A 15769-nucleotide genomic window follows, 5' to 3' on the forward strand; every position below is an offset into this window, starting at 1 on the left:
AAAAAAAATAGTTTTAATCTCCTCCATACCTTCTATCTTCTATATTCCTAAACTTTCTCCAGTAAAAAATCTGTAGTGCAGATATTATCCAATGTTATGGGGTTTTACACTCTCCAGGACGATATATTGCTGTAATATTTTTAAGATTTTTCTTGAATTTTCCCTCAGCTGCTCCAACATTTGAATGTTTTTTGTTTATTTTTAAGATTTTTCTAGACTTTTCCCTCAGCTGCTCCAACATTTTTTGTTTATTTTTAGACAGCAAAGACCTTTCTCCTTCTGTTGCATCATTTGAAGAGTTGCAAGGAGTTATAAACTTTTTATCAGGATCTAGCTCTAGTAGTTTAACAATCAATGAGAAATGTGAGAAACGACATCCTGTACATATCCTTAAACGAACTATTAGTTCTACAAGTCTACAAAATGATTTTACACGAACTATTAGCTCTACGAGTCTACAAAATGACCATAAAAATAATAAAAGTGTTCCTGAAGGTAAAAAAAAGTTAACTCATAAAAGATCAGCAAGTTTTTCTGGAAATGCTAATGACTTGAAAGAAGTAGAAACACTAAAGGTAGAACATGAAAGTTTAAAGACTCCAAGTGTTGATGATATTCAGCATATTAGAGTATCCTCAGTTGCTGTTGATGCACCATTAAATAACTTTGCTGAAGCAATATCTGATGTTCTTAAAACCGAGCGTACACCTGGTGATGGTATGGATCAGAGAGACAAAAATACTTCTACAGCAAATGTTAGCCTAACTGCAGATTCTTTAACAGTTATGCTAACTGATACAAACTTTTCATCTAAAGTTTTAAATTCAGCTGTGCATAATTCAGTTGTTCAAGATAGCAACCAGTCAGTTATTCAAGATAGTAAAGGTTGTGAAAGTCTAGTTGATGAAAATTCTTCAGGACAAAGTGATGCAACAAGCCCGTTGCCAGATTGGTATGATCAAGATCTTTCTAATACTTCTCTTACACAGGATGCAATTAGTAATGAAACCTTGTCTTTGTTACCAACTTTTAAGAGCACTTCAACCTCTAAGTTAACTATGAATATAGATGATACAGATAAAGCAATTAACTTGCAAGTAGGAGAACAAGTCCCAAAAACAACTCATGCAAAAAAAGAAGTTCAAAAAAACAATATTAAATCTTCTGTAAATTGCAATCAATTTGAAAATGTGCATGAAAATCCAGTATATCCATTATCTGGTGGTGTTTCTCCTTCATTTTTTCAAAACGAATCTGTTTTTTCTGAGACATATCAACCATTTAACTCCAATACTTCATGGTCTATGGGTCTGCAAAATACTGGATTAAGTTCATTATGGTCTGATGCTACATTAGATAAAGAAAAGGTTGTTTTTCTTTTTAGTTTCACCTTTTTTTTTTTTTCAAATATATTTCAGCACAAATATTTTTTTTTCTTCCCTGTAATCTATATGGTTTGGCTATGGTCAGATCTACTACAGTAAAATAAGTTTTCATTCTTTTTTTTTTTTTTTTAAGGATTAAAAAAAAACTCTTAATTTGTATTTTGCACATCTGTATAAAAGTTATATTTTTATATTTTATATGCTGTAAGCATGCGATATATAAACAACGCGTATTAGTGCTACAAAGTGCAGCGGTAGGTAGTGGTATTGTATTTTATTATAAATTTTAAGGTCTAGTGTTGAGATATTTAAGAAACTTGTAGTTTTAGAAAAGTATGAAAAAGTAGAAAAAACTACTGGAAAAAAAAATCTAACCAAAATTTAAAATTATTTTTATTTTACATACTGGTTTCCTAAATATAATGCCTCAGTTGATGCCTCAGTTGATGCTATCTTTATATAAATAAAATAAAAGTTGATGTTGTATGTATATAAATATATATATATATATATATATACATATATATATATATATATATATATATATATATATATATATATATATATATATATATATATATATATATATATATATATATATATATATATTACATATATTATTCTGTAATACATGATTTACAAAAAATATCAACTTATGAGTCAGGAAGCTTCAAGACACATGTGAGCTTGTCTTGTTAAGGTCTTATTCAGGAAGCAAATTAAAAATAGGTAACTAACATAAGAATAAAGTAAGCTGAAGCTTGTAATACACAGCACATAGTTTTTATGATTTATTTATGAATTATGTGTGATTAGTTAGTGAATTATGTGATTGTAAATTGTTTCTGGAAATTTTGTTTGTGACATGAAATTGGTAAAAAATTTGAAGTACGTGGAAATTGGTAGATTTACTAACATACTACTGGAATGCAAAAGTGTGAAAACTGTAGAGAAAAAGAAAAATGTTATAAATTGTGGGAAAAGTCAAAAGAATTTTTTATGTCATTAGCAAATCCCAGCCAAGCAATATTAATTTTATATGTTTGATCAATCAAACAATGTAGAAGACCAAATTTGTGGCAAGGGGGAACAAAACTAAAAAATTTTGTAACGGACCTGTGTAAGTTTTTTTATGATAGACTGATTTCGAAAAGGAATTGGATTTTTCAATAAGTATATCTAAAAAGGCAACCTGGTTTTCTTGTTCTTTTTCTGTATTGCAAAGATGTTCTAATGAAATTAACATTTACTACTAATTAAAATACAAAATAATTTTTGTTTAAAAGATCCACTTCCTAAGATTTTTTTTTTAATTTTAAAAAATCTTTTGAATATGTAATGCAAAATTATGAATTTTTACTAAAATTTTTTCAAGTGGTTCGTCATTCATTTGTAATAATTTGTTAGTTTTTATTATTGGTTTTTTTTATAACTGTCATGGTTATGACCATCATTACAAAAAAATGTGTAACAGTTCTTTTATAATTTCAAATAAAAACTATTAAACTTAGTATTTTCTAAGATCAATGAGTGATAAATACATACAGCAAATGATTTTTTTTTACCAAGCATAAGATCAATGTGCGATAAAAACATACAGCAAATGATTTTTTTTACCAAGCATAAAGTCGTTGATGCATAAAGTCTGACAAAGTTGTTTTATTGTCAAAAAGTGTAACAATTGTCAATCTACATCAAGTTTATAAAATAAACTAAAGATTTTAATATTTCAACTTTTGCATGCTAAATTATATGAGAATATTTCTGGAAAGTTTCATGTCCAGAGTGTTAGATTATACATTTTAACAAATTTTATCTTTCTTAATTAAAAAAAAAAAGCGCAACAAGAAGTAATAAAACAAGAAGTAATAAAAGAGATCTGTAGTTAAAGTCCATTTTTATAACAGAGAAAGACAATCAAATAATAATAATGTTTCTCTTTTTATCTGCTTCTGTATTAAATCAAGGCCATCACTTGTTTTGGTAATCTGAATACAGATTGAACTTTGTCCACAGTGGCCAATCTGTCTTGTTTTTCAGTTTCATCAAAATATCTACAGACAAATTCTTCCTGACTCATGCTTCCTGAGTTTGTCATTAGTTTGGTGGAATTGAGACAGTCTTTAAAATATCTCAATCCCAATTATGTCAAAAATTAGGAAAGAAGAGACTTTAAATAAAACAAAAATGTTAGGTTTTCCCCAATGTTTTTATTTATTTGCGTTATTTTATATTTAAAGCTTTTAATAGACAGAGCTAGGTATATTAAGTGACAGAATTTGCAATTTTTGGTGATAATTTTGAGAAATAATGCAATTGTCTTTTTCTCTAATGTTTTTGTCTAAAGTTTTCGATATGACAAGTTTAAGATATATGTCAGATTGTAAAAATCATTTTACATATAACAAACAATACATTCTTTAATAAGCCTAATTTTTGTTTTCAATTTTTCATATTTCTGAACAAATGTTGATTAAATAGAAGCTGAAGCTTTAAATAATAAATTGCTTTTCCTAAAATTCAAGCATGATAAATTGTCCTAGTTTAAATGTAATAAGAGATAAGTAACAACTAATTCTGCCAACTCTTCTATTATCTCTTATAATACCTGATTTATGAATGTCCTTTAAAACGTTAGTGAATACTTGGCTACTTTCTTTAAAAGCCTTTAACCTTAATTTGCTTGGAGTCACATTTATTACTTTATGCAAAATATAAACATAACAATACATTACATGCTGTGGTAGTAAGAGCACCACCACAGCGTAAGTACCTAATAAATTTGCAATTAATGAAATTTTAGATGATTTCAAGTCATTGTTATCACTATGATAACAATCACCTGAAATCAAAATCGATTGAAAAATCTTTGCTTATATAATGTTAGATACATCATATCTTAAACTCTTAGAGTTATATAATGTTAGATGCATTATCTCTTAATGTTAGATACATTATCTCCTAATGTTAGATACATTATCTCTTAATGTTAGATACATTATCTCTTAATGTTAGATACATTATCTCTTAATGTTAGATACATTATCTCTTAATGTTAGATACATTATCTCTTAATGTTAGATACATCATCTCTTAATGTTAGATACATTATCTCTTAATGTTAGATACATTATCTCTTAATGTTAGATACATTATCTCTTAATGTTAGATACATTATCTCTTAATGTTAGATACATTATCTCTTAATGTTAGATACATTATCTCTTAATGTTAGATATATCATCTCTTAATGTTAGATACATTATCTCTTAATGTTAGATACATTATCTCTTAATGTTAGATACATTATCTCTTAATGTTAGATACATTATCTCTTAATGTTAGATACATTATCTCTTGATGTTAGATACATTATCTCTTAATGTTAGATACATTATCTCTTAATGTTAGATATATCATCTCTTAATGTACATCATGTGAAAGCTTTTTCTTACTGATTTCTTTTTTTAACAGAAAAATTTTTTTCATAATTTTTCTAATTAGTGAATAAAAGAATAAATTGAAAAAAACTCTTTTAATTCATTTTTCCACGAATTAGTTGTTTAATTAAAAGTATTGAATAGCTTTTTTTTTTATACTTCGTATCTTCTTGATCGTGAATCTTGATCAAGAAATTGTAAATCTTAAAAATTGTCTTTTTGCAAGCTTTTTTTGTCTTTGCTAATCATGTTTCTTAGATTAGAATTACCAGTTAGTTACCAGCCCAAAAAAGGTTTTTAATCTCAATCGACCTGTTTATGTTTAGGAGTTTATGGTTGAGAGAAGGTTTCAAATGAAATTTAAAAAAAAGTGAGTAGCTTTTTGACTGTAATGGCGCCCTCTAGAGCTTTGGGAGGTGAATTTAATTTTAAAAAATAAATCTCCAACTCTTTTTGTTTAGCCAAATTGCTACCAGATCTCGTTTTTGCACTTCTTTTTAAGTAGTTTTTTAAAGGCAACAACTATCTGAACATCTTCTGAAAAATTTTAAGTTACAAGCAATAATGTTTGATATTGGTACAGATTAACCTCGTTGAATATATATTAGGTTTTGAGTAGTGTCTAATTTTGTTAGAAGCTGTATATCTAAATAAAAATGTTAATGCAGTATTTAATAAATTTTAACTTATGATTTAGTAACTTAAATAAATAGTATTACGAAGTAAATAGTAACTTACGATTTAATAATATATCAAGCATTAATAAAAAAAGCTTCATCTTATAATGCTGATTTTGTTCTTACACAATTTTTTTACTAATATGAAATAATTAAAGAAATCAAAACAAAAACAAAAAAAAAAATAATAGGAGTTGCCCGAGGCAACTAAAAAAATATATAATATTAGATGTGATAAAAAATTTTTCCAAAAAATCAATTTTTATGACTTTCAATACCACCTAACTTTAATTTTAAAGAGGTAGGAAAAAAACCATATATATTTAAATAAAAGATTATATATATATATATATATAAATATATATAACACATCGCTCAATAAGTCCGTAGGATAGCTAATAAAACAACAACATTTTGACATAATTTGATTTTATTCATTAACATAGTCTCCTTTTAAGGCGATACAGTCATTCCAGCGCTTCTCTAACTTTTCGATACCATGTTTGTAGAACGATTTATCTTTTCCTTCAAAATATGCTTCAGTTTCGGCGATGACCTCTTCATTCGATCCAAATCTCTTTCCCTGGAGCATCCTTTTGAGATCTGAGAACAGCCAATAATCACTGGGGGCCAAATCAGGCGAGTATGGTGGATGGGGCAACAATTTGAAGTGTAATTCATTCATTTTTACCATTGTTTTCATTGACTTGTGACACGGTGCATTGTCTTGATGAAAGAGAATTTCTTTCTTCTTCATGTGCGGTCGCTTTCCGTCAATTACAGCCTTCAATCGTTCCAATAATGTTATGTAATATTCGCTGTTGATCGTTTTACCTTTCTCAAGATAATTAATGAACAATATACCATGGCTATCCCAAAATATGGAGGCCATAACCTTGCCAGCAGAAGTTTGAGCCTTTGGGCGCTTTGGGCGGCTTTCACCCGCTGGAGTCCACTCAGCCGACTGTTGATTTGACTCAGGAGTGAAATGGTGGATCCATGTTTCATCCATTGTGACGTAGCGACGCAAAAAATCCTTTTTATCTCGGTGAAATAGTGCCAGACATGCTTCAGAATCATCGATTCGTTGTTGTTTTTGGTCCGGTGTTAGCAAACGCGGCACCCATTTCGAACAAAGCTTTCTCATACCCAAATGTTCGTGTAATATTGTAAACACACTGCCTTCTGATATCTTTATGGCCTCGGCAATCTCCTTCAATTTCAATTTTCGGTCGGATAAGACGATTTTATGGATTTTTTTGATGTTTTCCTCAGTAACTGCCGAATTTAGGCGACCGGAGCGTTCAGCATCATCGGTGTTTGTACGACCACGTTTAAAGTCAGCAAACCACTTTTCAACCATTTGCCTCGATGGAGAGGAGTCCGAATAACACTTATCAAGCCATTGTTTGGTCTGCACCGTGTTTTTTCCCATCAAAAAGCAATGCTTAATGAGCACACGAAATTTTGATTTTTCCATTTTTTTCAATTCACAAAAGTTGATTCAATCGTTCACACACTAACTTGGTAAATAATGGTCCGATTGTCATGAAACTTTGACAGATATCATTTGAAGGTTGGTATTTTCTAAAAACAATACGGATTCGGTATTTGTGTTGCCATCTATATGTCATCCTACGGACTTATTGAGCGATGTGTTCTATATATATATATATATATATATATATATATATATATATATATATATATATATATATATATATATATATATATATGTATGTATGTTTGTATTTATATGTGTGTATATATATATGTGTGTATATATATATGTGTGTATATATATATGTATATATATATATATATGTATATATGTGTGTATATATGTATATATATGTGTGTATATATATGTGTGTATATATATATATATATATATATATATATATATATATATATATATATATATATATATATATTAAATTTGCTTGTTTATTTAGCCAGTTATTACAAGTGAACACATTACTTCAGAAAAATTTTTTGAGAACCAGTTTACACCTGACAAGCAACAAGACTTTCAAAAACTTTTAGAAGGTTCCAGATTTTTTGCAGATTATCAAACAAGTGAAAGTTGGAAAGACAGGTTTTAAGAATTGGCTTGTTTTTTTTATTCTTTCTTTCATATTTTTCTTTTATATTTTTTTAAAATAATATCAAAGTTTTTATCAAAAAAAATTTTAATATTTAACTAAAGGCCAGTCAGCTCCATGTCTTTTGTAACACATAAACAAGATCAGCAGAAGTTTTTTGAGGTATGTTTTTCTGTGGTTTTCAGGATATTCATTCATTTTATAAGTTATAAGTTTAATTGTGTGTTTTAATATCATTGATGTTATCTTGACTTAAAAAAATATAAAATATAAAATAAAGTTAACTTAAAATTTCTTTTTTAATATCTTTTGGCATTTTATTATCAAACAATTGTGAAAAGTATTTTTTTATTTTATTCATTTTTTTAAGTAATTTAAATGTTAATTTTTTTTTGTTTTTTTTTTTGTTTTGAGTATTTAAATCTTATTACAATTGTTGGTGTACAACTAAACTTTGTTAAACTAAAGTTGTTGGTTACAACTAACGTTTTTGGTTACAACTAAAGTTGTTAGCTACAATTAAACTTTACTATTAAAATTAATAGTTTTATATTGATAAATACAAAGTATATTTCATAACAGAAAATTTGAAATTTAACATGATTTATCAGGTATTTTGATGGCATTAAAGTCGATTCAAATATCACAATCCAATCTTAAGTTTTAATTTTTCAAATTTTTGTTAATTTAATTGGCAATCATTACAATCTCATTCTAGTTAAATAAAATATTTCTTGCACAAGTTGTTGAAAGTATAATATTTCTTGCACACATTGTTAAAAATAAAATATTTCATGCACAAGTTGTTGAAAAGTATAATAAAATCACAAAGAAAATGTACATAAGTGTAAAAAAGTGAAAATTTCAAACTAAAATCACAAAGAAAAAAAGTGTACTAAAATCACAAATTAAAAACAAATGAAATGAAGAAAATTCCGAAAAGAAAATAAATTGAGGAAAAAATTATAATTAATCTTGTAAACGGCTTTACATTTATAATCAATGGTTTATGTTGTTTTTTGTAGAAAAAAAGGTGCCAGAACTCATCTGTATTTGTCTTTGTATAAAAAATATTCGTATATATTTTTAAATAAATTTTATAATAAACTTTTATAACAAATCTCAGAGTTCAATTTTTATCTGACAAATCATCTCATCATTAATGATCAAAAAAAAGATTAATTATATTTGTCAACAGAATACATCCAACCGCTATCTATATAAGAAATTTATATAAAACCTTTTTTTTAATATAATGATATTGAAACAAATAGTAATTGAAATATAAGAAAATAAAATAAAGGTTGAAAGTAGTTTGTGTAATTTATAGGGTGTGTCACAAAATACAAATTAGGTTTGATCTAGATTTATAGATCTAGATCATATAGGGCGTAAAGATGCCAATGATTGGGTATCAGCAGAGTTTTAGGGGAGAAAAGTAGAGTTAAAATGTAGAAAAAGAGTATGACATGATAAAGAATGAGAAGCGAAGATGCTCAAGATTGTATATTATTTTTATAACAAAAAATAAGTGACTTGTTAGTAACGACTAATTTTATAAATGACTTTGCATAACTGTTGGGTGGGCACCACCCGTTAAAAAAGTACAAAGTTTAGCTGTTAGCTTCATGTTTGAACATTGCTTATGTTAAATACCGAAAAACTTTAAGTACCTGAGAAAGGTATAACTTTGTTGTTTGTTAAATAGGGTGCCGTGATATTTAGTTTTATTACTACTAGAGATATTCATTTTTAATGTAACAGTTACAATATTAGATGCCTTACTGTCTCTAGGTAGACTTAATGTAACAGTTACAATATTAGATGCTTTATTGTCTCTAGGTGACTTAATGTAGCAATTACGATATTAGATGTCTTACTGTCTCTAGGTAGACAATGTAAGAATTACAATATTATATGTCTTATGTTTCTAGGTAGACTTAATGTAAAAATAACAATATTAGAGACTTAGTGTTACAATTACAATATTAGTGGCCTTAGTGTCTCTAGGTAGAATTAAATCAATTCAGGAAGAAAAACATTTTTTTAGCACTCTTGTAATGGCAATCTTATAATAGTGAAAACAACACCAAAAAAAAAACACTTCAAGCTTGTGCTTGACAAAAAAATGTAATTATCTTTAAAGACTTTTGATAGGTTTTTTTAGTTTTATTGTCTTAAGAATAATATAGTGATGATTATATCATCATCAGCTTGTTATTCACGTTTTACTTAGATAGTTTTATTGTGTTCGCTTTTTAATAGCTATTTTTGATTTTTTTTTTGTATGTTAAGCATGCTCCTGATTTTTTTTTTTTTTTTTGTATGTTAAGCATGCTCCTGATTTTTTTTTTGTATGTTAAGCATGTTCCTGATTTTTTTTTTTGTATGTTAAGCATGCTCCTGATTTTTTTTTTTTTTTTTTGTATGTTAAGCATGCTCCTTATTTTTTTTTTTTTTGTATGTTAAGCATGCTCCTGATTTTTTATTTTTTTGTATGTTAAGCATGCTCCTGATCCTTGGCCATTGCAAAGTGAGAATAAAAGTCTTGCATCATTTCATATAAACAATTCGCAATATATTCAAAGTCGTAGCATTGAGTCTTTGCAGTTGCCTCCTAATCCTTCAGGACCATATATGCGTCAAAATAGGGAGCAACTTCTTGCAAAACAACAAATATTAGAGCAGTACGCGCGTCAACAAAAGCGTCAGCAAATTCAACATCAACAAGCTTCTTCTTTAAATCAATACCAATCAGCTCAAAAAAAACTATTTTTGCAGCAACAGATACTACAGCAGCAACATAGCAGTATTCGAAATATTGATCGTATAGCTTCTGTCCCTCCTGGTTATAATGAACGTATTTCTGCCGGCTCCAATCAACGTTACGATTTTGACAGACTTTTATCTCAACGTGTTATGAGTCAGCAAAAGAATTCGTTTAATCTCGGGTCGCATCAATCTCGTTCAGTAAGTGACATTCGCACAGAGAACAATTTATTTCCTGCAACTTTTAGCAGTGGTTTTGGTGATTGGAGATTTCCTATTAATGAACAGTTAGACGAAAATTCAATTAGATACTGATAGTATCTGATAAATATTTAATACCTGTCATAATGACTAAATGTCATCTTAATGAAAAAATGAAATATTACTGTCATTAGCAGTGACGTGCCAGGGATATATAAAAAGCCATTAGTTTTGTAGGAATAAATTTATTTTTTAAAAGTGCCCTAAAAAAAGGTCAACTGGGGTATTTGAACCAGCTCCTTACTCTACCTAAATGCCCATTTAGGGCATTTAGGTAGAGTAAGGAGCTGGTTATAAGCATCATGCTGATTTTGGAACGTTACTGCCTTTGATGATAATAGTTTTTTTATTTTTTCAATCTTGTTTAACAATTGCTGGTGATAAGAGTTATTAAAAAGTTTTTATTATTTTTATTTTTGTAGATATTTGTGTTTTAGTTTTCTGATCTTTGACCTCGTAGTGATTTTAAAAATCGTATTCTTTTATCTTCAAAATGAGCCTTTTTTTAGAATTTTGTTTGGAAATCGACAAACCTTTTTATTTTTACAACTACGTCATACATATATCGGATATCTGTATACATATATCGGATTTTATTTTGTAAAAGTTTAGTTATAAACTAAAAGTTTTTAAAATATAACTTTTTTATGATCTTTACTATCTGGCTTATCGTTGTTTATATAATAGCGCTATGAACGTCACTTAAAATTTCCTTTGCTTGAATGTTGTCGTCTCTAATTACTCAAAATAAATAAATAATTTATCGTAATACATATGGAAGCACCCCAAAAACGACACGGTCATTTTGAAACTATATAAGAAACGTTTATTTAAAACGAATGATTCAACGTTTTTTCTTAAACAAATGATTCAACGTTTTTTTTTAAACGAATGATTCAACAACAATTAAAAGAAAAAAAAGTAACTATCAAAGACATTTTTTACATTAGTTTCAAATTAAAAAAAACTCGACTCAAAATTTTGAATTTTGGAAAATTGGCGGCGAAATAGTGGTCTCTTAGACTAAGTTTGTGATTCCAATCTAGTTTGCATATCTTTTATATGCTTTTTTCATAAATTGAATCATTTTTATCTTTAGTAGAAGTGAAACTTGTATTAAAAAAATTAGAACGATACAATTTAACACGTGGTTCTTGGGGTACGGTTTAAAAAAAAGTTTATTCAAGATTAATCTTTTAGACTAAATTTAAAATAGTTCATCGAATAAAAATGGTTTTCATTATCACAATTTTTTTAACAATAGATTAAATTACAGTAAGTACATTGTTTGCTGTCATTGATCTATAAACTTGGGTAACACGTGGCTTCCATTTTATCCGATATTTTTTTCAGTTGGATATTTTAATGTATGAGAGTATGCTATTATATTGGAATGAGTTTTTTTTTTTTTTTTTTTCTGTTCAATAAGAATATATAATTAAAAAGAAACGTTTACATAAAAAAATGAATTTATAAAAAACATATATATATATATATATATATATATATATATATATAGATATACATATATATATATATATATATATATATATATATATATATATATATATATATATATATATATACATACTATAAGTCACCACAATTTTTTTCATATAGCCCTTTTTTTATTTTTAATAAAAGCGCTTTACATTGTTAAAAATAAAAAAAGATTGTTAATATACTATGTACAATTCCAATATAATAAAAAATTAAAGGTTTCATAAAAATTTCCATTAAATCAAGAAAGTAAATATTATCAACATAATTTTAGATGAATCATTTAAATATATTGACAAATTCTTTTAAATATAAAAAAAAGTGACAATCAAAGAAAATACTAAAAATAATGGAATTTATTTAAAAAAAAAAAAATTAAACGATTAAACGATCTTGATTAAAAATTGTATTTTTTAAAGGAGATTTTACCGTATTTAAACTCTTTCCTTTTGTTACCGTATTTAAACTCTTTTCTTTTTAAAAAAGTCCTATAGTTTTGCTCCAAGGTATGCTATTCCATATTTAGAATACTTGCTACAAATTTTTGGCAATTTATAAGTATTCCATTGGTTTATTCTAAGAGAATAGTTTTTCTTCACATTTTTTGTAAATTTATCGTTAAAGTTTTTTGGAATCAAGCTGTTATTATATTTATACATAAAAATTAGGAGTTGGTATATATTGATTTCATATATATTCATCATTTACATGTGGTAACACTAATGGTTTTGCATGTTCATACTTTTTTTTTGTTATATAACGGGTGATGCGGAAGTTATCGGACAAATCCTAATTTCATTATTTGAGCATAATAATTAGTTTTTGTGATTTATCTTTAATTTTATCACAAAAACTGATTATTATTTGAGCATAATAATCAGTTTTTGTGGTAAAATGAGGTTAAATGAAGCTGAACGAGAATCTTTTCGAAAGCGACTAAAAATGTTTTTTTGTAAATAAACCTAATATAAAAAAAATAAATCGTAAATCATTTTAAAAAGGAAGGATTTGCTTGAAGTACAATATATGATAACCTAAAAAGACTTGAAACTGTTCAATTGTTTTCTGACAGAAAGCACCCTGGTCATCCGACATCCTGGACTAGAGAAAAGAAAGCCGAATTAACGAGACTTGTCAACAATCGAAAAGGGGTCAGTCAGAGAAAAATAGATAATAAATTCGGTGTAAACCAATTGACAATTGGTCGTCAGTTAAAAAAAAATAATATTAAATATAGAAAACGTGAAAAGACTCCAAAATACACTATAGAACAACAAATAAAGGCAAAGAAAAGAAGCAGGAAACTAGTTAACCAACTCTATAACACAAAATTGCTTCTAGTCATCGATGACGAAAAATACTTTTGTTTTGAAGGGAAAAAACGCCTAGAAATTCTGGATACTACACAAACAACAAAAAGACATGCCCAGAAAGTGTTCGTTTTATAGGAAAAGAGAAATTTCCAAAAAAATGATTAATGTGGATAGCCATATCTGACCGTGGTATGTCCGAGCCATTGTTTCGCACTTCCAAGGCTGTAGCGATCAATTCATCAATCTATATTAATGAATGTTTAGAAAAACAACTTCTTCCATTTATTCACAAGTATCACAGAGACTTTAACTATTTACTTTGGCCAGATTTAGCAAGTTCTCATTATTCTAAAGATTCTCTAAATTCGATGGGCCAATAGGTCTATTACGTTGATAAAGAATCCAATCCCCCAAATGTGCATCAAGCACGACCAATTGAAAATTGGTCGTGCTTTGGGGACATTTGGCACAGAAGGTTTACGAGGGAGATTTGAAAGCTTCAACAGAGCAAGTTTGAATTGATCGCATTAAACTAAAACTACAAGAAATTGATTTAAACTTTTTACAGTTGCATATGAAAGGCGTCAGAACAATATTAAGATCAATTGCAGATGGTGGTGTTTTTTCATATAAAAAATAATATATTTTTATTAAAAGATAAATGCTTTATTTAAAAAAAATATAATAGTAGTTTGTTTTTTTATTTCTAAATAAGTTATTGACGTTTTTATTTTTTCCGATAACTTCCGCATCACCCGTTATAAGTTTGCGTGCATGTTTTTGTAGAGGAAATTTTTTTTTAAGTTTTGTTGGTTGAGTGTAATATTGGAATAGTAAATAAAACAATGTATTAGTCCCAAATAATTTAGTTTCAAACTTGTGGTTAATGTTACATACGCACGAATTTGGTACATCAAACCAATTCTTTTACTAATTTTTTATTGAATATAATTTATGTAGGGAAGATATGATAAATTTTCACCAATAAGAATTCCTAAGAATTTTATTGACTCATTTTTTCCTATTAATTTATCATTTAAAATCAAATCAGGTAATTTTAAAGGAAGGTGTAGTAATTTTTATTGGAATAAAATATATTTTGTTTTATCTACATCGAGAGAGAGAGAGTAAATAAAGTATATTGTTATTTCTTTTATTTAAATTTGTACATCAATACTTTATGTAAATCAACAACTTCCAACCTTTCCGATGCCGCGACCCCTTGTTGTGGCGAACAATAAATTTAATAAGTTTGCTCTTAAGTTACTGCATATTGTGCATGTTGAACCTCATCTTTCAAAACCAATATTAAATAGTTCAAATACAGGTGGTTGCACCCCATTTTAAGACTACTGTGAACTTTACTCAGAAATGTATTGATTAGAGGCAGTCATTTTTCGGAAATTTTCTAATATAAAATAGCATACCCTCTAGATTTGGGGCAATTATAAAAATAGCCTCTAGATTTGGGGCAATTATAAAAATAGCATACCCTCTAGATTTGGGGCAATTATAAAAATAGCCTCTAGATTTGGGGCAATTATAAAAATAGCATACCCTCTAGATTTGGGGCAATTATAAAAATAGCCCAAAAAAGACTACTTAATCCTTAATTATTTTTTTAGAAAAATGAATTAAAAAGAATTTCACAAGTTTTAAGGAGAATTTAACTGAAAATTAACTTTTTATTCGTTCTTTTTTGTAATTAAGGCTGTTCGCTTCCGACAGGAATGGAAATACTACTATTGCTTATCCAGCTTAAAAAACTTTGAAAGATGCGCAAATAGAAAGAAAATCTTTCTGTATCTTTCTTTTTTTAATTTCAATTTACCTCCTCAAGGCCACGAAGGCCACTAAAATCGAGGAGGCTATTTTAGTTTTGGTTAAAACCCTCTCTCAGCTCTATAACTCCGAAATAGGAGAAACAGGTTAGCCAAAGTAAAAAAGTTATGGATTAAGGGAAAATTTTTTATACTAAATGATCAAGTTCTAGTGAAACAATCTTCCAAATTTTGCACAATGAACACTTAAAACTTAAGAAGTAGACCATCCAACTTGAGTATTCGAATACTTGATATTCGAATATATTTGCGTGTTTTTTTGACGATTCATTATTTGAATATATTTGAATATTTTTTTCAAAATTTTCGAATTTTTAAAATGAAAAGAATAAAGAGAGCTTTGCAACGAAATATAAAAAAATAATGTAAAAAAATAATGTAAAAATATAATGTAAAAATATGATGTAAAAATATAATGTAAAAATATAATGTAAAAATATAATGTAAAAATATAATGTAAAAATATAATGTAAAAATA

General features: G+C 27.3%; 1 protein-coding gene across 2 annotated transcripts in view; it reads left to right on the forward strand.

Moving 5' to 3' along the window:
• LOC136072012 (uncharacterized) overlaps positions 1–10725 on the forward strand; it is a 91249-nt gene extending 80524 nt beyond the window's left edge. For both annotated transcript variants that reach the window (XM_065819859.1, XM_065819860.1), the window contains 4 exons: positions 259–1367; positions 7458–7600; positions 7712–7769; positions 10113–10725. In XM_065819859.1, coding sequence (XP_065675931.1) covers positions 259–1367; positions 7458–7600; positions 7712–7769; positions 10113–10691 — 1889 coding nt within the window. In that variant the 3' untranslated portion in view covers positions 10692–10725. The remainder of the gene's footprint in view (positions 1–258; positions 1368–7457; positions 7601–7711; positions 7770–10112) is intronic.
• Positions 10726–15769: the final 5044 nt, after the last annotated feature.

Source organism: Hydra vulgaris, chromosome 15 (assembly GCF_038396675.1).
Source record: "Hydra vulgaris chromosome 15, alternate assembly HydraT2T_AEP".
In the NCBI taxonomy this organism is placed as follows: Eukaryota; Metazoa; Cnidaria; class Hydrozoa; order Anthoathecata; family Hydridae; genus Hydra; species Hydra vulgaris.